We start from the raw sequence: 22,571 nt of genomic DNA on the forward strand, positions 1-22,571 counted from the left end.
TCGGAATGGGATGTTAATGGAGGGGATGAGAATTATTGTTTGGATTGAAGATTGGGAGTATGCGGTTGACCTGTTCAACAAAAATAGTACGTGGCTACCATTCCTATGTGAATGTTTCGGCCAAGCACGTGATTTGTTTCTTGCGATCAGTATAGCTAAAAAGAAAGACATCTAGAAAGATGACTATTTTATTTATTTATTTTTTTGGATGGGAAGAAAGATGATTATTTGTATTTAAATCGGGACACCGCGTGTGGCACTAAATTAATTGCACAGTAAAACTGCAAACTAGAACAGCTAAAGAAATCAGAGAGAGCCAATTCAGCCATGGCGTCACAGTCACAAATTCCCCAGCTTCACTTCCTTCTTGTCCCTTTAATGTCCCAAAGCCATCTCATCCCTTTCACAGAAATGGCCAAACTACTTGCATACCATGGCCTAAAAGTTACCATTATCTTCACACCCCTCAATGCAGCTCGGTTCAACACAGTCCTTGAAGAAGCAAAAGCCTCAAACCTCAACATTGAATTCGTTTCACTTCGTTTTCCTGGCCCAGAAGCCGGATTGCCTGAAGGATGCGAAAGCCTGGACGCCCTCCCTTCTCTCAACTTATCACCAAAATTTTATGAAGCAACTAGCATGCTACAAAAGCCACTAGAAAAGTGGCTGGAAGAGTCAAAATCTTTGCCTAACTGCATTATTGCCGATGTAGGTGTTCCTTGGACCACAGAGATTGGCCTCAAGTTCAAGATTCCAAGGCTTGTCTTCTATACAACATCTTGCTTCTGTCAAGTATGTAATCACAACATATCTCAATCTAAGGTGCTCGAGGGAGTCACATCTGACTCACAGACATTTTTGGTGCCCAACATGCCAGATAGGATTGAATTCACTAAGGGCCAGATACCTGAAGGAACGAGAAAAAGTTCGGATAATACCAACGCTCTTATGAACCAATTTAGAGTGGCTAAGTTATCGGCAGAGGGGTTGGTGGTTAACACATTGGAAGAGTTAGAGCCAAGATACGTGGAAGAGTACCGGAAAGTGATCAAGAATATTTGGTGCATAGGGCCGCTGTCTTTATGTAACAAAGCGATGTCTGATAAGTTTGCAAGAGGAAACAAGACCTCCATTGATGAAAGCAATTGCTTGAGTTGGCTAGATTCAATGAAGCCCAACTCTGTCATTTATGTTTGCTTTGGAAGTCTTTGTGAACTGTCAGCTTCACAATTAGTGGAGCTTGCTTTGGGCTTAGAATCATCCAACTATCCATTCATTTGGGTTATTAAAAAGGGAAATTATTCAGAGGAATTAGAAAAATGGTTAGTTGAAGAAAAGTTTGAAGAGAAGACTAAAGGGAGAGGTCTTATAATTCGAGGATGGGCACCACAAGTTCAAATACTATCCCATTTAGCAATTGGAGGGTTCTTAACGCATTGTGGTTGGAATTCTACACTAGAAGGAGTAAGTGCAGGCGTGCCTATGATAACATGGCCTATATTTGCTGAGCAGTTCTACAATGAGAAGTTACTTGTCCAAGTGTTGAGGATTGGTGTGAGTGTAGGAGCTAAGGCTTCTGTGGACTTTGGGGAAGAGGAGGATAAGGTGTTGGTGAGGAGTGAGGATGTGAAGAAGGCAATAGAGCAACTGATGGATAAAGGAGAAGAAGCAGAAGAGAGAAGAAGGAGAGCTAGAAAGCTTGGAGAAATCGCTAAGAAATCGGTTGAAGAAGGGGGATCTTCTTACTTGAATGTGAAGAAGTTGATCCAATATATATCAGAGACCAAGTCAGTCATCAGGTGATGTAGAACAAAGTTTTCTATAGTTATTTTTATTAGCCAGAGATAGTCAAGCGGATGAACCCTGGAGTCAATAATTTTTATCCCTTAAATGCGGATGAATGCTTAAATTTGTTCTTTTGTTTAAGCATATTTTATTTGGCTAAGTTGATATTCTTGCGTAGGAATTTAATGGTATTGTTGTAATGCTCTTCTAAATTCTATTATAACTTCTTAAACGTATGGTGAATTCCACATTTCTTTCATTGAGTCTTCAAGTTTTTTGTTAAGCTAGAACGAAGTTTTCTTAATGTTTGGTTGGGTTAATTTTGGGGAGAATGGACAAAAATGAGTGGAAAATAGGAGAGAAAATGGATAGGAGAGGGCGTTTGGTTGGAATGGAGAGGAGAGAGAAAAATGGTGGATCTCAACTGTTTTCTCTTTGAGCCCACAAAAACTTAGTCTTTTCAAAATGGAGAGAAAATATGAATGAGAATGTGGCTCAAAATTTTGGACTAAAATGTCTATACCTGCCAACTTAACATCGTTTTTTTTTTTTTTTTTTTTCCTCCTAGTTGTTTCTTGCCCTTGCCACCGTTGACAACCTTTAAGCCTTATTCATTTCTTTCTTTCTTTTCATCAGTTTTAGGCCTTACACGTTTCACTCTTCTTCTTTTTTTCTTTTTTCTTTTTTCCATAAGTTTTGGTTTTTTTATTTTATTTTAAGACAACAACTTTGAGTTCTTAAATTTCTTGTGTTTTTTTAAAATGAATTCTACATTCATATATATATATATATATATAGATTTAAATAAAAATATTTAAAAATGTTATTTTTGTTTTATCTAATAGGGATATGATCGTAAATTAATACAAACTACATTTTCTATCCTCTTGGTTTTTTTCTCAACTAAATAAAGAAGTTTTTAATCCCTCCACTTTTCCATCCCTCCAACCAAACAAAAATGAGATAAACTAATTTCTTTTCAATCATCTCACTTTTCTATTACCTCCCAATTTTCTATTCTCCCACTTTACTATCTCTCTAGCCAAATGTTAAAGTGTGATTTCCTTCATTTCTTGAAATTGCATTGGCTTTCAATTATTTATATTCTCTTAGGGTGTGTTTGGATATTGTTAATTTGCTGAAAACTGAAAATTTATTTGCTGAAAACACTATGGCAAAATAATTTTTAAAAGTGTGAATAGTGCTGTGGGACCCAAATTTACCTAAAAATCTGTGTTTTGTTGAGTTTGGTGATATGTGAACAGTACCCATAGGACCCACTAGAAACTACCACTAAACACAAAAGCTCTTTAATATGGTAATAAACTATCAACACACACACTCAAATTTTTTTTTTAAGTCACACAAGCTTTAATTGATAAGAAATAATGAATTTAATTATTTAACCATTATTGTGATAAAAATGAAAGAATACTAGGGAAAGAAGTGAAGAACTAGTTTAATAACAAACTTATAAAAAACTAAGTTGTAATCATTCAGCTTCACAATTTATGTTTTATTTTTACAATTGTCACACAGACTATATAGATGGCAAGATCTAATAATTCAAATTTTAGAAAAATCTTACTAGATAAAAACATTCAACATTAAAATAAGAAAATGTTGATGTCTATGTAATTAAAAGTATTGAATTTGATAACTTCATTATGAAATTTAATAATACACCTTAACAAAATAAGAATTAATATACTATAAAAAAGTATTAAAGGTAAGTTAAGTTAAAGTTTTTGTGTAATTATAATACGGTATATATTTCCAAGAGTCTTGTAACTTAACTAACATCTCTTAGTATTTATAAACAAAATGTCTAGGGTTCAAATTTTCATCCCTCTCTGATACGCGATATAGTACACGTAATTATCTAATTATGTTGGGAATGACTGAGGAACTAGTTTACAAACATATGGCCTTGGGAAAAGTGAGGGACCAAAATAAAGTAAAGCATTTGGATTTTACTTTTATAGGAGCCATTGGAATGGGATGTTTCAATGGAGGAATCAGAATTATTGTTGGTGATAGGCTAAGAATGTATTGAATCCTTGTGATAAATTAATCAATTAATTTAACTGAATTAATTAATTAATCCAATTAACATGCAATATGCATGGCAGCACAACTAAATCACCAACTAATGTAAAATGCAGCGAAAAATAAAGTTGACATGGTGATTTGTTTATGAATGGAAAAAATCTCTAAGGCAAAAACCCCATCGGGTGATTTAAGATGACCATTCCCGAAAATCCACTATTATCACAATAAGCTATTATAAGTAAAGGAATCTCAGTACTTTATATCAACCTACAATTGAACCCTTACCCCAATACCCAATTAGACTTGTTTTGTAGTGACAATCTCTCATTTCAATGCACGGTTCCCAGTACGTGATTAACCAATCGATGCACGAATCCAAGTACGTGACTAACCACCAACTTGAGAAGGATGTTGGCTGTAAAGTTCTTTAGTTCATCAATACGATGAAGATTGTGAAACTCCTTGGTTACAAAACTCTACGGCGTACAAACACAGCAACTTCTTGAAGAGAAACATGAACTAGAGCATACGTCTCTGGTCACAATATGCTTGTGAAAAACTTTTGCATTAAGTTGCATCAGCTGTGACGGCTCTTAAAATAATCCTTATATATGTTTAGGGTTATGAAAAAAGAAGGCCTAAATAAATATACACGGATTGGAGTGAAATCAAAACCGAAAATCTGATTTTCGTAAATCTCAATAGATAGCTTATCTGTCGAGCAGTTGTCGAGCATCGGGCTTACACAGCCTTTTAAACCTCGATAGATTCTATCTGTCGAGATAACTATCGAGCTTTAAAATCCAGTACTTCTTCACTTGATTCTTGAATAGATTTGCATGGCTTTAACACTTGGACTTGAAACTTTATTCCTTGAAGTATTAAACACATTCTAAATCTACCTAATTACAAGTAAAATGCGTTTTGTCAAAGGATTAACCAATTCTATATTAACATATGTTCCTAACATGATTCACATATGTCCTACCAATTGTCCAGTTTTAAAATCCAACACTTTTTCACTTGATTCTTCGATAGATTTGCATGGCTTTAACACTTGGACTTGAAACCTTATTCCTTGAAGTATTAAACATATCCTAGATCTACCCAATTACAAGTAGAGTGTGTTTTGTCAAAGGATTAGCCAATTCTATATTGACATATGTTCCTAACATGATTCACATATGTCCTAACAGTTGGGATTGATTGAAGAATGAGAGTATGTGGTTGAATGTTAAACAAAAAGAGGAACTTCAACTACCATCTATTGTTAACGTGTGGAAGTGGAACTTCAACTTGAACTCTTGAGGGCTTAGCTACCATTCCTATGTGAATGTTTTGGCCAAGCACGTGATTTGTTTCTTGTTCCAACTCTCCGATGTTTAGTTAGGTTTTATTTTTGCAAAAAGAAAAAAAAAAGTGTCAAATAACTTTATAGTAGCATGATATAGTTGACATGATGATGAAGTCATAACTAGATCATTCGTTTATTACAACATTTAGGGAATATATGTGTGAGTAAAATCCTACATTGAATAAGAATGACAAGATCTGAGTGATTAATATAATATATTGGGTCCAAAGCCAAGAACTTAAGTCTTTTAAATTAGGTGGCATCCATATATGTTATATTTATTAACTACTCAATAAGATTTTCCAAAATATTATCTCCCTAACACAACAAGAGTGCACTAAAGAATAGTGATTCAACTCTATTTGTTACCACAACAACAACAACAACAACAAAGAAAAAGAAAAAAGAAAAAGAAAAAATCACAATACAAACCATTTTTGTCGCTTATGATCAGTATCTCCCTATGTCATTCCCTTGCATATCTAAAGAAGAACACATCTAGCCAATGACCTTAATGGTCTAATGGCACCTCCTTGAGTATTTGTACCTAGGGGTGAGCAAGAACACTTCTATGGCCAACCCCTCCAATGCTGTGTCAAAGCTTTCGAGAAAGAAAAAGTCAAAAATTTATATCATTTGTATCTTCTAAACAACAATAACAGATTCACATCATTATAATAGTTTTTGATCAATTAGAATTAACGTGTGGATAACTCTTAAGCGAAAGTTTAAAAATTTGCACGATATCTTCTGTATAGTAGGAACTAGGAACGGATCCACATCATTATAAAAGTTTTTGATCCATCAAAATTAACGTGTTGATAAGTCCTCAGGGATGATTTAAAAATTTGTATAATAGTGTTATCTATTGTTTGGGGACCACAATTTAATTCTCTACAACTGCTTTAAAAATAAGGTCACGGGACGTGATATTGAATGTCATAAAAACTCCTATGTGTTTTTATCATTATCAATTGATTTTGAGGTAGAGTGACACAACTCATACTTTGAATTTATAAAAAGTAAACAAATAAAAAAATTACTAAAAAATTAGACAAAAAATTATTAAATATATACAAAATTATATAATCAAATAATCACTTACTCTTAATCTTAATCTTTTTTTTTTTTTTTTTAAAGAATAACTTACACTTTATCATCCAAAAAATATCCCCACATACACATTATATTATTTTATGCATAACATATTTAAAAAAAAATTAATTTCAATGATCGTTATTATATTTATATATTATTAATATATACTAATTTAATGGTAAATAACAAGTTGAAGAAAAGTAGTGCCTGATAGTCAGTGTTATCTACTACTGGCGGATCACAATTCAACTCTTTATAACTGCTCTAAAAATAGAGTCACGATGTGTGATGTTGAATGCTATAAAAACTCTAATTTATTTTTCTTATTATCAATTGGTTTTAAGATAGAGTGGCACAACTCACACTTTGAATTTATAAAAAATAAACAAATAAAAAAATTACCAAAAAATTAGACAATCATTGAATACTACAAAATTATATAATCAAAGGACAAAATTTAGTTACAAAATTGGTTGTAGTCTAAATCTACAACTTTACTCAATAAAATAAACATTACTACATATTTTAAAAATCTAACCGTTGAATTGTATGTTCTTTACACTCTTAATATACATGTCAAATTTTATGTCAATCTTATATTATATACTATAAGATCTATAAGCTTATATTTTATACATAATTTTAAATGACAAAAATTAGCAATTTAAACAATTTATTGATGGTATAACTATTAATCTTTAATTTTCTACAAATTTTGCAAGCATGGAGAATATAAGAAGAAGATGTAATCCAATGATGGAATTTTCAAAATTCACCTCTAATAAAATGATATTGAGTAAGGTTGTAGCCTTAGACTACAGCTTGCAACCAATTTTGTAACTAAATTTTGTCCATAATCAAATAATCACTTACACTTAATCTTTAAAAAAAAAAAATTACACTTTATCATCCAAAAAAAATCCCCACTTACACATTATATTATTAAATGTATACTATACTTTTTAAAAATCAATTTCAACAATCGTTTTTATATTTATATATTATTAATATATACTAATTTAATGGTAAATAACAAGATGAAGAAATATAGTGCTTGAAAGTATTGAGATTCTGAAAAATATAATTTCCTGAATGACTTTATGTTAGAGTAACCTATTACCGTGGGACAAAGATATAAAGAAGTATAAAAATGAAATAAAACTGCAAATTTTTTTTTTTTTGGGTTGAAAATACTAAATATTTTTTAACACATACAGGGAGAGATAATAAGGTATTAAAAAAATTGACAGTAGTATATATCCAAAAAAGTCTAATTCTTAGATAAAATTGCAAACTAGAACAACTAAACTACTTGCACAAATTTTTCTCAAGAAAAAAAAAAAACTACTTGCATAAATAAAACTGCAAACTAAAACAACTAAAGAAATCAGAGAGAGCCAATTCAGCCGTGGCCTCACAGTCACAAATTCACCAGCTTCACTTCCTTCTTATCCCTTTAAATGATTTATTACCGTAACCAATCCTTCATAGAATCTCAATCAATCTGTGATTAGAGATTTGTAATTGTAACTAGCTCTCTAACATAATCAGATAGCCTCTGGAATTCTGAAATGGCACAAACTCTTAACCTCACTAATCACGTGCCAATATAAGTTATTCACGTGATATTAGAGTTAAATGACTAAAGCTCGTACGGAGCATTTGGATTCTGTGGGTAACATGATTGGTTTATCACGTGCAGCATTGAGGGGATTAAGTGGCGTTTGGATTTTACTTTAAATAGGAGCCATTGCCCATTGGAATGGGAAGTTCTAAGGTTTGAAATGGAGGGATTTGAATTGTTGTTGGGAACTTGGGATTGATTGGACAATGAGAGTTGGTGGTTGAATGCTTCAACAACAAAAATATGTGGCTGAAGTTTTTCGAATGCAAAAGGTTTATCTTATACCACTAACATCTATTTGTTAATGTGTGGAAGTGGAACTTCAACTTGAACTTTTGAAGGTTTAGCTATCATTCCCATGTGAATGTCTGGGCCAAGAACGGCATTTGCTTCTTGTTCCACCTCTCCGATGTCAAATAAATTAGATAGTAGCATGATATAATTGACATTGGTGATATAGTAGCATGATATAATTGACATTGGTGATAAGGTAACAACTACCTCATTCGTTTATTACAACTACCTCATTCGTTTATTACAACTACCTCATTTGTTCATTACAACCTGTTGGGAATACAAGTGAAATCTCATATTAAATAAAAGTAACAAGAATGAATGGTTAATATAATGTAGTTGAGTCCAAACTCAAAAGTTTTAAATCTTTTGAAATAGGTGGCTCCACTTTTGTTGTTTATGATTAGTATCTCCCAATAACTTTCCCTTGCATAGCTAGAGAAGAACACATCTAGTCATGACCTTAATGGTTTCATGGCACCTCCTTGGGTATTAGTACCTAGGGGTGAGCAAGAATACATCTGCAGTCATCCCCTCCAATGTTGTGTCAATGCTTTCGAAAAAGAAAAAAGGAAAAAAAGCCAAGAATTTATTATTTATATCATTTGTATCTTCTAAAGTCTAAACAACAATAACACATCAATATGAGTTTTTGATCAATAGGATTAACGTGTGGATAACTCTTAAGCGAAGATTTAAAAATTTGCATGATATCTTCTAAATAGTAGTAACATATTCATATCATTATAAATTTTTTTGATCCATCAAAATTAACATGTGGATAAGTGTAAAGTGAAGATGTAAAGTGAAGATTGAAAAATTTGTATGATAGTGTTATCTACAGCTAAGAGATCACAATTCGACTCTTTACAACTGCTCTAAAATTAACGCCATGAGATATAATATTCAATGCCATAAAGACTTTAGTGTGCCTTTCTTATCACCAATTGGTTTGAGGGGAGTAGCACAAATTACAATTCGACAACTAGTATCAAAGCCAAGGACATTAGTTTAAGTCACAAAAACATCATTGTAAGAGGTGGATTCTTTAAAACCAAACAAAAATCCCTACTTACACATTATATTATTTTATGGATAATATACTTTTTATTTAAAATCAAATTTCAATGATCATTATTATATTTATATATTATTAATATTAGTATATATACTAATAATGTTCGCGTACGACCTTTTTTTTTTTTTTTTTTTTTGAGACCAAACTGAAAACTTTCATTCATAAACAGTCAAGAAGATACACTGAAAAAACAGAGTACAAGCTACAGAAAAACAGAGCATAACAAAATAAGGAAAAAAAAAAGCAACAACTTAGACCACGAACGAAGGCAAGCGTACGACCTTCTGGTAGATGTAACCTTGGACAAAGAAATGTCTACCAGAAAAACAACCTTGGACAGTTGGACAAAGAAATAAAGTAGTATAAAAAATAAAATAAAACTGCACACTAGAACAACTAAACTACTTGCACAATAAAACTGCAAACTAGAACAACTAAAGAAATCAGAGAGAGCCGATTCAGCCATGGCCTCACAGTCACAAACTCACCAGCTTCACTTCCTTCTTATCCCTTTAATGTCCCAAAGCCATCTCATCCCTTTCACTGAAATTGCCAAACTCTTTGCACACCATGGCGTAAAAGTTACCATTGTCCTCACACCCGTTAATGCAGCTCGGTTCAACACAATCCTCGAACAAGCAAAAGCCTCAAACCTCAACATTGAAATCCTTTCACTTCGTTTTCCTGGACAAGAAGCCGGATTGCCTGAAGGATGCGAAAACCTGGACGCCCTCCCTTCTCTCAACTTATCACTACAATTTTTTGCAGCTTGTAGCATGCTACAAAAACCACTAGAAAAGTGGCTAGAAGAGTTAGAATCTTTGCCCAACTGCATTATTTCTGATATATGTCTTCCTTGGACCACAGAGATTGGCCTCAATTTCAAGATTCCAAGGCTTGTCTTCCATACAGCATGTTGCTTCTGTCTAGTGTGTCATCGCAACATATCTTGCACTAAGGTGCTCGAGGGAGTCACATCTGACTCACAGACATTTTTGTTGCCCAACATGCCAGATAGGATTGAATTCACTAAGGCACAGCTACCTGTAGATGAGAGAACAGGTTCGGATGAATCCAAAAAATATATGAACCAACTTGAAACGGCTAAGCTATCGGCAGAAGGGTTGGTGGTTAACACATTTGAAGAGTTAGAGGCAAGATACGTGGAAGAATACGAGAAAGGGGGCCAGAAACTTTGGTGCATAGGGCCGCTATCTTTATGTAACAAAGCGATATCTGATAAGTTTGAAATAGGAAACAAGACCTCCATTGATGAGTGCAATTGCTTGAGTTGGCTAGATTCAATGAAGCCCAACTCTGTCATTTATGTTTGCTTTGGAAGTCTTTGTGAACTGTCAGCTTCACAATTAGTGGAGCTTGCTTTGGGCTTAGAATCATCAAACTATCCATTCATTTGGGTTATTAAAAAGGGAAATTATTCAGAGGAATTAGAAAAATGGTTAGTTGAAGAACAAGTTGAAGAGAAGACTAAAGGGAGAGGTCTTATAATTCGAGGATGGGCACCACAAGTTCAAATACTATCCCATTTAGCAATTGGAGGGTTCTTAACGCATTGTGGTTGGAATTCTACACTAGAAGGAGTAACTGCAGGCCTGCCTATGATAACATGGCCTATGTTTGCTGAGCAGTTCTACAATGAGAAGTTACTTGTCCAAGTGTTGAGGATTGGTGTGAGTGTAGGAGCTAAGGCTTCTGTGGACTTTGGGGAGGAGAAGGATAAGGTGTTGGTGAGGAGTGAGGATGTGAAGAAGGCAATAGAGCAGTTGATGGATAAAGGAGAAGAAGCAGAAGAGAGAAGAAAGAGAGCTAGAAAGCTTGGAGAAATCGCTAAGAAGTCAGTTGAAGAAGGGGGATCTTCTTACATGAATGTGAAGAAGTTGATCCAACATCTATCAGAGAACAAGTCAATCATCGGGTGATGTATAACAAAGTTTTCTATGGTTATTTTTATTAGCCAGAGAATAATAGTCAAGCGGATGAACCCTTGAGTCAATAATTTTTGTCCCTTAAATGCGGATGAATGGTTTTTTTTTTTTTTTACAAGATAGAATTCTATTCTAGCTTAATCTAAGTTTATATGTGTGTGAAGCTCCCTCCTGGAGACTTGAAACTCGGCCCTTGCCTTCCACACCCCACAAGCACTTATACTTGTAGAGTGACTATCGCACTAAGGGTGTGCGGTGGTGGATGAATGGTTAACTTTGTTCTATAAGCATATTTTATTTGGTTAAGTTGATCTTCTTGCGTAGGAATTTAATGGTATTGTTGTAATGCTCTTCTAAATTCTATTATAATTTCTTAAATGTATGGTGAATTCCACATTTCTTTCGTTGAGTCTTCAAGTTTTCTATTAAGCTAGAACGAAGTAAATAAAAAGCTGAATTCTTAATGTTTGGTTGAGTTAATTTTGGGGAGGATGGACAAAAATAAGTGGAAAATAGGAGAAAAAATGGGTAAGAGGGGTGTTTGGTCGAAAGCGAGAAGGGGAGAGAAAAATGGTGGAGCTGGTCAGCTGTTTTCTTTCCGAGTCTACCAAAACCCAATTTTCCCAAAATGAGGAGAAAATATGGGTGAAAGTGGGGCTCACAATTTTGGACTAAAATGCCTATACCTGCCAACGTTACAACGTTTCTTCTTCTTCTTCTTCACTTTTTTTTTTTTTTTCCTAGTTGTTTCTTGCCTTTGCCAACGTTGACCACCTTTAAGCCTTATTCATTTCTTTCTTTCTTTTCATCAGTTTTGGTTTTTTTAGTATATTTTAAATTAAATATGTTGAAACTCAAAATAACTTAAGATGAATAAAGAGATGAGTTATAATTTGTTAAAGAAAGAGTTACTTGTATGTAAGTTAGATTAAATAAATTAAGAGAAGTTTTCTAAATTAATAAATAACATGAAGGGTTGGAAGACTATATATATGGCTATGCTATGGAGTATTTTCATATTAAGAGTGAATGAAGAAAATAGTTAAAAGTAAAGAGTATTGTGTGAGAGAGTGAATTCAATAATATTCCTAAATACTTGAGAGATTTCGGGCCCAAGAAAGGTGTTCTTCTGGTGGAGCTTTGGGCTTGAACACTTTGTGCAGAAGCTATTCTAGCCATACAACATTTGTTGGGCTGTTGTATCCTAGGGGAGACAAGTCAAAAAAGGTTTGCACCGGTTACAAAGATTAGCCAACCAAGGGCTTGAATCTCCTTAAAGAGAGTGAGTGCTGCGCCTCAGTCCAAATAGTGTTGTGTTCTTATCTCCAAATTAATAATATTCAGCGTATTATTCAGTTTCTTTGTGTTATTTCCATTATTATTGTATTTGCACCAACAGGTTTTTTAGGCCTTATATGTTTCACTCCTTTTTTTTTCCCCATAAGTTTTGGTGTTTTTATTTATTTTTAATGAATTCCACATTCATATATTTTTTTAATAAAAATATTTTAAAAAATGTTTTTTTTTTTTTTTTTTGGTTTTATCTAATAGGAACATGATTGTAAATTGGTACAAATTACATTTTCCATCCTCTCATTTTTTTTTCTCAACCAAACAAAAAAAATTTCAATCCCTCCACTTTTCCACCTCTCTAACCAAACACAAATGAAAGAAACTAAAATCTTTTCTATCCTTTCACTTTTCTATAACCTTCCTATTTTCTATCATCCCACTTTCCATCTCTCCAACCAAATGGTAAAGTGTGTTTTCCTTCATTTCTTCAAATTGCATGTGCTTTCAAATATTTATATTCTCTTATTTGTTAATTTCATACTGCTTATACTTAATTTTATTTTCCCTTTCTATTAAAAAAAATTATATTTTTTGTTGTCCATGGAAATATATATACATATATATATATATATATATATTTATAGGTTTTGGGGTGGGTAGTTAGAAACTATCACTAAACACAAAAGCTCTTTAATATGGTAATAAACAATCAACACACACTCAAAAAAAAAAAAAAAAAATTAAAAAAAAAAAAGAAAGAAAGAAAAAAGTCACATAAGTTAAATGGATAAGAAATAAGAAATTTAATTATTTAACCATTATTGTGATAAAAATCAAAGAATACTAGGGAAGATGATGATGCTTAGATCGTCAGTAGAAATGTTCATCTAGAAAGGAGTCGTTCTCAGCTAGTCCTGATCCTGCAACAAGTCAAGCTATGAAAAGAAAGAAAATGGTCACCGGTGTGGCGCCTGCCACAAGGTCTCCGATGCCAAAGTTAGAATGGCTAGAATAACAGAATGTCAAACGTAGTGTATTTTGAGTGTATGTATACCTTTCTTTTGGACCTTATAGGTAGGTATTTATACAAGTGTTTTCCTCCTCCTTCTAGCCGTTGGGGCTGCCTTAATGGTGATTTTATTCTCGTATCAATAACGCCTTCATAGAACATTGATGGTGGGTTATTTCCCCAACGGTATAGAAATTCATCATTGCTTTGTAACTCTTCATTAATGATTAAGGACGGACGAGTCTGTCCTAGCCTGATGACGATCACTGGTTGGACGGTTTCTAGGATTGTCTTCGACATTGTGTTGTCCTATAGATGAAGGTATAATCTTGATCATCAGCTGCCCCCTATTCCGAGGTCGTCCGTAGTTTGGACGATCAAAGGAATATGAGAATTTTTTTTTTTTTTTTTTTTTTTTTTTTCACAGTTGGGGCGCTTGGGGTTCTACTCCCACATTAATTGCTCCATGGCGGCATGGCACGCATCGTGGCCACGTGTCGCCCTTTGATTGGTTGATGGTCTTGTTTCCAGTGAAGCCTTTTCAGATTTCCCGCACTTTTCAAGGTAAAAGTTTTAATTTTTGCTTTTCCCTTCTTATTTCTTCACTTTCTTTTCTGCGATTGGTTTTTTTGACTTCACGGTTGTGCATTTTGCTTCTAGTCTTCTCAGTTTCCTCCCTTGTTTTCAGGTACGCCCCTTCTTTACTCCTTTTCCTTTCTGAGTTTCATTTGTATTCCTTTTCCTTGTGCTCCTATTTTCCTTTTTGGGTTGTATTGCTCTCTTTAATGGTGGATTCTTTTGAAATTAGGTGCACTTCCCCCTCCATCACCTTCTTATTTTCTCGCTTAGGGGCATTGGCAGATTCCCGTAGTGATACGTTAGGTGTTTTTCCATCTAGTGGTCCGTATCCACATATTGGGGATTTTGTGGTGGTTGGTAGTGGTCTAGGTTTGGTGTTGGGTGACTTGTACCCACTGTTGCATAACTCCCTAGTTTGGTTTAAATCCATTAGAGAGGCTTTAAGGAGGGAGAATATGGGGTCCGAGATGGGTTCGGACAATCTAGAGAGGAATTCGTCCTCTGATGTAGGCACAGTTGGAGCAGGGGTAGACACGGCTACTTTTGTGCCTTCTGGTGCGCCCTCGTTCTCTCATCCTTCCGTTTCGGATAAACTTCGTTCTTTCCATGCTCTTAAAGAAAAGTGTTCCTTGAAGATAGAGGTTTTTAATAAATTTAGGGATAGATTTCAATTTCCTGATGAGACTAGGGCTCGTCTTCCTAGGAAGGGTGAGAAGGCTTGTGCCTTTGCCTATGGAGAAGTCTGTTTCTACGAGGCTGCGTTTTTGTGTGGCCTCAGATTTCCCGTCCATTCGTTCATCATGGAGCTTCTTCACTACCTGAACCTTGCTTCGAGGCAGCTTATGTCGAATTCATGGAGAATCATCATAAGCTGCTTGGTGATTTGGACGATCATAGCTGACGGGGATATGATCACGCTAAACGAGTTCGTCCATCTCTACCATTTGAAAGAATCCAAGGAGTTTGGGTATTACAAGTTTGTGCCCTGTGTTGACATCCTATTTTGCAACCCATATTTAACTTCACATGGAGGGTAAAAGTGTAATTTCACATTGAAAATATGCATATTGATTCTGGTCATTAGATCCTTAATCTCATTTCACCAAAGTGATCTTGATGTTGTAACGATTAAATCGACTAGTCATGAGCCCTAATCGGACCATTAGATTGAAAGTTATCATCAAATCAAGTTTTAATGGCTGAGATGCACTATCACAAATTGAGTCCAACTATATGTGATTATGAACAATTGATTTCAATTGGTTATAAGTATAATCAATTTGAGATCGATGATGTGTCATAATTTGGTTGGTTAGGACTACATTTTATGGTAAGGTTGCACACACCTAATTAACTAGATAGTTAAATATTAATTATTCAATGGGTAATTTGTTCAATTATCTTTTAATTAGAGTAAATTTGGAACCAATTAAGTCTAAAATGGGAGTGATTGGAGCCATTTAATGTTAATTGGGAGCTAATTTGGGGACTTATTGGTGTTAATTGTGCTGAAACTATTTTCTAACAAATGACCTCTGCTCACCATTTCATCGATATCTCTCAGAATATTTTGACTCTATGAATGAGGTTATTTTTCCCAGAAACTAGACATCCAGGGCTTCAATTTGAGTACAAGAATGAGACAATTATGATCAGAATTGAGGCAGATATAATTTTTCAAAGTTGGCTCTATAGGCTGTTACAGCAGCTACGAGAAAACCGAATTTTGGCTTGCTCCTCACTCCCACAAATCTTTCCATTTAATGCACCAGATTTCCCCCAAAGCTAAAATGAGGTCTAGGTTCATGACTCTTTGTCAACCCTCATTAAATGACATTTCATTCATATTTCCTCCACCACTACTATATAACCCCCCATCTCCTTCATTCCAAGACACACAAAAAATCCCCCTCTCTTCTCTTCTCTTGAGTTCTAGTAGAGTTGAGTAGTCTTGTCATATCTTGGTCTTCCTGAGACTCAAGGTATTGAGTGAGACTCACTCTCTCTCTCCTACCTCTTCTTTTCCTCCACCCTTAGGACCTCCATCAAGAATCCCCTCCTCCATTATATGGATCTTGCATGAAGGTATAATCCCCTTTCCTAACTGTTTGTTTATATTGCCATGATGAGAATTTAAGATTAAAGCATGATAATTCCCTTGAATATGTTTGAATGTTCTTAATTGTTCTTATGTGTTCTTTACATGTTCTTAGTTGTTCATCACATGTTCATACATATCACTAGATTTAATCTTAAATCCACATCAAAAATATGAAAAACATGTTTGTTTAGTAACTCTTTCAAATCCTTGAATCTAGGTTATTACTATCCACACACATTCACTAGAGTTTATTTTTCAATCCAAATGCCATGCTTAATAAATTGAATTAGGGTCTATCACATGCACACACTTTAAATTCAACATATAAATTGATTGACATATTGGATGATATGATATGAATGTTGGCCACCATAGTCTAGAAGACCAGTTTCACCGGGTAAGGTGGGTGCCTAACACCTTCCCATCTTGTAACATAGCCTCCGAGCTTAGATCAAGGGTTAGTAGATCAAATACTTATCCATGTAATTTTCGATTTTTAGATTGTAACTAGGAAACAAAGCCATGTACTTTATCTTAGATTATATCTAGGACCAAAGCCATGTAATTTTCCTATGATCAATGTAAATTCAATTTCAAATTAATAAAATGAGGAATTTTTCATTCATGGTTTTCTCATTTTTCCAATAATTAAATAAGTGGCGACTTCATTGTAAAACCCTTAATCTAAAGGGAAAAATATAACTAGTCAAACCTCCATTTTGAGAGGCAATAACACGACTCCACCCATTCACGTGGGTTTGGCCCAACATTCCATAAAAACGGGCCGAGGGCGCGGTCTCTCACAGTGGCGACTCCACTAAGGAATATTGAGGGCTAAGCTTCAATTAGGTTATGGTGGCCAACCATGTCATTGTTTGTTTATCGCTTTTTGTATATAATATGTCTAATATGTCATTATATTGCATTTCATGCATCATTTGCTTGAATGAAATTTATTTTATTTGTGTGCTAGCCTGGAAGCCCGGTAGTATTAGCTGTGGATTGTGGTCTTCCTGAGACTCACATACCCAGCGATGAACCTACCACCCACCGTGACAAGGATCATCATGGTTATGCCATGGTGGTTCATAGGGACAAACTGTACCGTTCGGACCAACGCGGCGCTCCTGGCGTCACAAGTTGGGAGGTACGACGTCCTAGCTTGTGGAGACCTTTAACCTACTTTCTACCCATATTGTAATGACCCATAGAACCTACCTTTAGGTCGGTCCATGTAAATTGCATTGCATTATGCATGTGTTTGGCCGTTGTTTGAATCATGATGAGCACAAGTCCAACGCTTGAGCCCATCATGATTGTTTGAACCTTGTATGCTATGAATGAAATTAAGCCCAAAGGCCTATGATTGAACTTTACTTGGAAGGGAAACCGAAAATTGTTTCTTGAATCATTTTAAGCCCAATACTTGAGCCCATCAAATGTGTATTCGCATGATCAACATCAAGGGCCAAAAGTTCACAAGATGCATGCCTTCCAAGTGTAAGGTCAAGCCATTTCAAGCAAATACCAAATGATCATATGGTTCAAGCCTTCCAAGTGCAAGCCCAAGCCATTTCATCATAATCAAGGTTCAAGCACACCAAGCCTCAAGCATCCTAAATGGACCAAGAAGAAGCAAGTGGCACAACTTTGCCTCACTCCACATTTGGTTTGCAACATCATGGTTAAGCTTAAAGTTTGTTTGTTTGTTTAATCCATGTTTCTATGTTTCTTTGAATTCAAAATTCTCATGTAGCATTTAATGAGCTTTGTTTGTGTATATATATTAAAAAAACAAAACAAAACAAAACAAAAATAATTCAAAAAAAATTCATGATTTCCAAATCTTTCCCAAAAAAAGAGAAAAATTTTCAAATGAAAAAAGTCATTGGACTAGGGGCATTGAGCCCTTAAGTCATTAAAAAAAAAACAAAACAATCTTTGAACTAGGACCATTGATCTTCCTAGTGACTTTTTCAAAAAGACCTTTTTTCTTTCAAGAATAAAAAAAAAAAAAAAAAAAAAAAAAAAAAAAAAGAAGAAGGAAGAAGTCTCCTTTTCAAAATGGTACATGAGGATCCCTTAGACAAAACCATTTTGTGATGTTTAAAGGCTTGAACAATCAACGTGTATTGAGAAATGATTAATTTCATTTGATCCATGTAAACACTTTTGCTAAATTACTTTGAATAAAAGAAGAAATAGTCTTACAAGGCAATCAAAGAAAATCTATCCATCAGAAAATTCAAAAAGCTCATGCATTCATTCCAAATTTCTGAAAACTTTTGTGTCTCCAATAGAGCATTCATACCTTTTCTTTTAAGAGGAATTTATTAAAAGAGCTCAAGTCACTGTGCCTGCAAGCAAGCATTACTAGGGATAGGAGGCCGTCTTTGGTAAAACAAGATTATACCTTAATACCTAGAATGATCATTATCCATTGCTAGCCCATTTGAGCCTTTAAACACTTAGCCTCTTTTTTGCATGAACCCACTAAAATCTAAACCTAGGGTGGGAAAATTCAAAGTATGCATGTTTAAGCTAGGGCCAAAAAAAAAAAAAAAAAGCTCGCTAGGTTGAAAATCCGAAAAGGCGGCTTAGGCAAAAATTAGGGCCAAAGAAAAGAAAAAAAGGGGTAAATCCCCACCAAGTTGGAAACTTGAGGATGCAACCTAAAAAGAGAAGAATTTTACAAGATGAAAGTCTAGAGGTATGATTCAAGATGAATGAGCAAATGTTGATATAAGTGACCAATGAAGAATAGTGAGAAGATGACAACGAAGATATGAGAAAACTCCTCCAATACTTGATTTTTGAGTAATGTATACTTGGGGGAAGATCATAGGGAATTTTGAGCCTTTTATATCATTCATTTCATAACCTAAACCCGGCCTACATTACAACCCATGAGTAAAGACCTCCTTGAAGTCTTGCTAATTGTAGGCACATCTTAAACTCTTATAATATTTTCTCTTGAATTAAAAAGGAAAAATGCTTAAAATTGTCAAACCCCACATGATGACATGTCCGAGAAAAAATTTCTCAAATTCTCAAATCCTCAAAATGACTCAAAAGAACTTCCAAACCTGGAGCACTCTCCTTGTTTGCACCCAACAATGTGATTCATAAATATTATCACATTTCATTTCTTGATTGCCTTTGGAGACTTAATCTGACGATGTTCAAAAGGATGAAGCAAATTTGATTACATGAGTTTAATGATCTTGATCCTTCCTAATCAAAGAGATTTGTTCGATTCTTAAACACTTTGATTTGCCAAAATGGTTGTTCAAAGGATCACCTCTTGTTCCAAAAAAAAAAAATTGGAAATTTGTTTTTTTTTTTTTTTTCAAAAAAAAAAAAAAAAAGAAGAAGTGAAATCTCATTTCAAAAAAAAAAAAAAAAAAAATCATTCTTTTCCAAAATCCAGTTCTCTTGAACTACGTCTTGACCTGATCCTCTATGACAGAGGTACGTAGGCAGCCTTGCATAGTCCCGGTCCCATTCACCCAAACAACCTTGGAGAACAAATCCAAAATAATGTGACAAAATTGTTTGGGTGCATGTTAGGTTAAGCCTATTTGTTTGCATTAAGCATGTTTAAACTTGGTGCGTTAGCCTATTTATATTGTGTGCAAGTTTTCACGATAATTGGTTTCTATCAAGCTAGAGAAAGAAAGCCTTTTTGTAGGAACCAAGAATGGTGGACCAAGATCTTCTTTCATGTTCCCCAATGGTCACAACATCAGATGAATTCAACTTCAATCTAAGCATGGAATATGCCCCAAACTAGGGGCATTGGGTAAGTACTTCCAATTCATTTCAGTGAATAAATCCATTGCTAATTGAAATTATCTTTTTGCAGGAATTAAGCAAGGACTTATCCAGCAATCCGCATCAACTTCCAGCCAAAGTTATTCGCATTCAAAGGATAGGTTTTTCAAAAAATAAAAAATAAAAATAATCATGAATAAATCTTCATCACTTTTACTCCATCTTTATCTTTATCTTCATCTTCTTCACTTTTTGATAATGAACAAATCTTCATATTTCAAAAAAAAAATCAATCCAAATTTTCAATTCCTTAAAAAAATTCAAGATTTCCAAATTTTTCAACAAAAAAAAAAAAAAAATTCATTAATCAAAATTTTCAATTCCTTCAAGAAAATTCAAGTTTTCCAAATTCAAAAGAAAAAAAAAAATCTTCATTAAATTCTTCTTCAGGAACAGAACACTATGATCTTCTTCTATATTTTCCAGTGGTGCAACATCAAGTCAACTGTCCACCCTCAGCATTCATCGAAGCATGGAATATGTCCCAAACTAGGGGCATTCTCCATGTATGCCAACTTCTTTTCAATGAATAACTTCATTACTAATTGAAAATGTTTATTTTGCAGGTACTAGTGTAAAAGGCCACACACATCGGCATGAGCCAAGATCCAAAAATCCTAGGTCTCTGAAAACATGAGCCAAGATCTGGAACCTTTGGTCCTCTGAAAACATGAGCCAAAGCCCAAAAACCCTTGGTCCTCTGAAAACATGAGCCAAGATCCAAAAATCCTAGGCCTCTGAAAACATGAGCCAGGATCCAGAACCTTTGGTGCTCTGAAAACATGAGCCAAAACCCAAAAAACCCTTGGTCCTCTGAAAACATGAGCCAAAGCCCAAAAAACCCTTGGTCCTCTGAAAAACATGAGCCAAGAATCCTAGGCCTCTGAAAACATGAGCCAGGATCCAGAACTTTTGGTCCTCTGAAAACATGAGCCAAAGCCCAAAAAACCCTTGGTCCTCTGAAAACATGAGCCAAGATCCAAAAATTCTAGGTCTTTGAAAACATGAGCCAGGATCCAGAACCTTTGGTCCTCTGAAAACATGACCCAAAGCCCAAAAACCCTTGGTCCTCTGAAAACATGAGCCAAAGCCCAAAATACCCTTGGTCCTCTGAAAACATGAGCCAAGATCCAAAAATCCTAGGTCTCTGAAAACATGAGCCAGGATCCAGAACCTTTGGTCCTCTGAAAGCATGACCCAAAGCCCAAATCCGTCGTCCTCCAGGTAAACATATCTTGTACTCATACAAAAAATAAAAAAATAAAAAAATTTGCATGCATGAACTACGTTTAGACCTAATCCTCCCACTAAGAGGTACGTAGGCAATCTCCCTCGAGATTCGGTCCACATTTTGATCTAGAACATGACCGTTTGCATTTTTACTTTCATGCATCATTACATTCACCACGGTTAAATACTGATTGCAAAGTTAGGTGTCCTTTTCATACATTGGCATTCGCTTTTCAAGCTCTACCAATGAGGGGCATTCTGTTGACACCTTATTTTGCAACCCGTATTTAACCTCACATGGAGGGTAAAATGGTAATTTCACATTGAAAATATGCATCTTGATTCTGGTCATTAGATCCTTAATCTTATTTCACCAAAGTGATCTTGATGTTGTAACGATTAAATCGACTGGTCATGAGTCCTAATTGGACCATTAGATTGAAAGTTATCATCAAATCAAGTTTTAATGGCTGAAATGCACTATCACAAATTGAGTCCAACTATATGTGATTATGAACAATTGATTTCAATTGGTTATAAGTATAATCAATTTGAGATCGATGATGTGTCATAATTTGGTTGGTTAGGATTACATTTTATGGTAAGGTTGCACACACCTAATTAACTAGATAGTTAAACATTAATTATTCAATGAGTAATTTGTTCAATTATCTTTTAATTAGAGTAAATTTAGAACCAAATAAGTCTGAAATGGGAGTGATTGGAGCCATTTAATGTTAATTGGGAGCTAATTTGGGGACCTATTGGTGTTAATTGTGCTGAAACTATTTTCTAACAAATGACCTCTTCTCACCATTTCATTGATATCTCTCAGAATATTTTGAATCTGTGAATGAGGTTATTTTTCCCAGAAACTAGACATCCAGGGCTTCAATTTGAGCACAAGAATGAGACAATTCCGATCAGAATTGAGGCAGATATGATTTTTCAAAGTTAGTTTTATAGGCTGTTACAGCAGCTACGGGAAAACCGAATTTTGGCTTGCTCCTCACTCCCACAAATCTTTCCATTTAATGCACCAGATTTTCCCCAAAGCTAAAATGAGGTCTAGGTTTATGATTCTTTGTCAACCTTCATTAAATGGTCTTCCATTCATATTTCCTCCATCACTACTATATAAACCCCCCATCTCCTTCATTCCAAGACACACAAAAAATCCCCCTCTCTTCTCTTCTCTTGAGTTCTAGTGGAGTTGAGTAGTCTTGTCATATCTTAGTCTTCCTGAGACTCAAGGTATTGAGTGAGACTCACTCTCCCTCTCCTACATCTTCTT

General features: G+C 34.7%; 1 protein-coding gene across 4 annotated transcripts in view; it reads left to right on the plus strand.

Annotated features, from left to right (window-relative positions):
• Positions 1-22,571, plus strand: part of LOC126692245 (UDP-glycosyltransferase 73C3-like) — a 74,236-nt gene that overhangs the window by 15,650 nt on the left and 36,015 nt on the right. Inside the window, exon 2 of one of the 4 annotated variants that reach the window (XM_050387777.1) lies at positions 1,606-2,044. The exons of 1 other annotated variant lie outside the window; for it this stretch is intronic. In XM_050387777.1, coding sequence (XP_050243734.1) covers positions 1,606-1,803 — 198 coding nt within the window. In that variant the 3' untranslated portion in view covers positions 1,804-2,044. Of the gene's footprint in view, positions 1-1,605; positions 2,045-9,938; positions 10,201-22,571 lie in introns of those variants that run through there. 2 more of the 4 variants (XM_050387776.1, XM_050387775.1) reach the window with 2 other exon arrangements.

The sequence above is a fragment of the Quercus robur genome, chromosome 7 (genome assembly GCF_932294415.1).
Source record: "Quercus robur chromosome 7, dhQueRobu3.1, whole genome shotgun sequence".
NCBI classification, from domain to species: Eukaryota; Viridiplantae; Streptophyta; class Magnoliopsida; order Fagales; family Fagaceae; genus Quercus; species Quercus robur.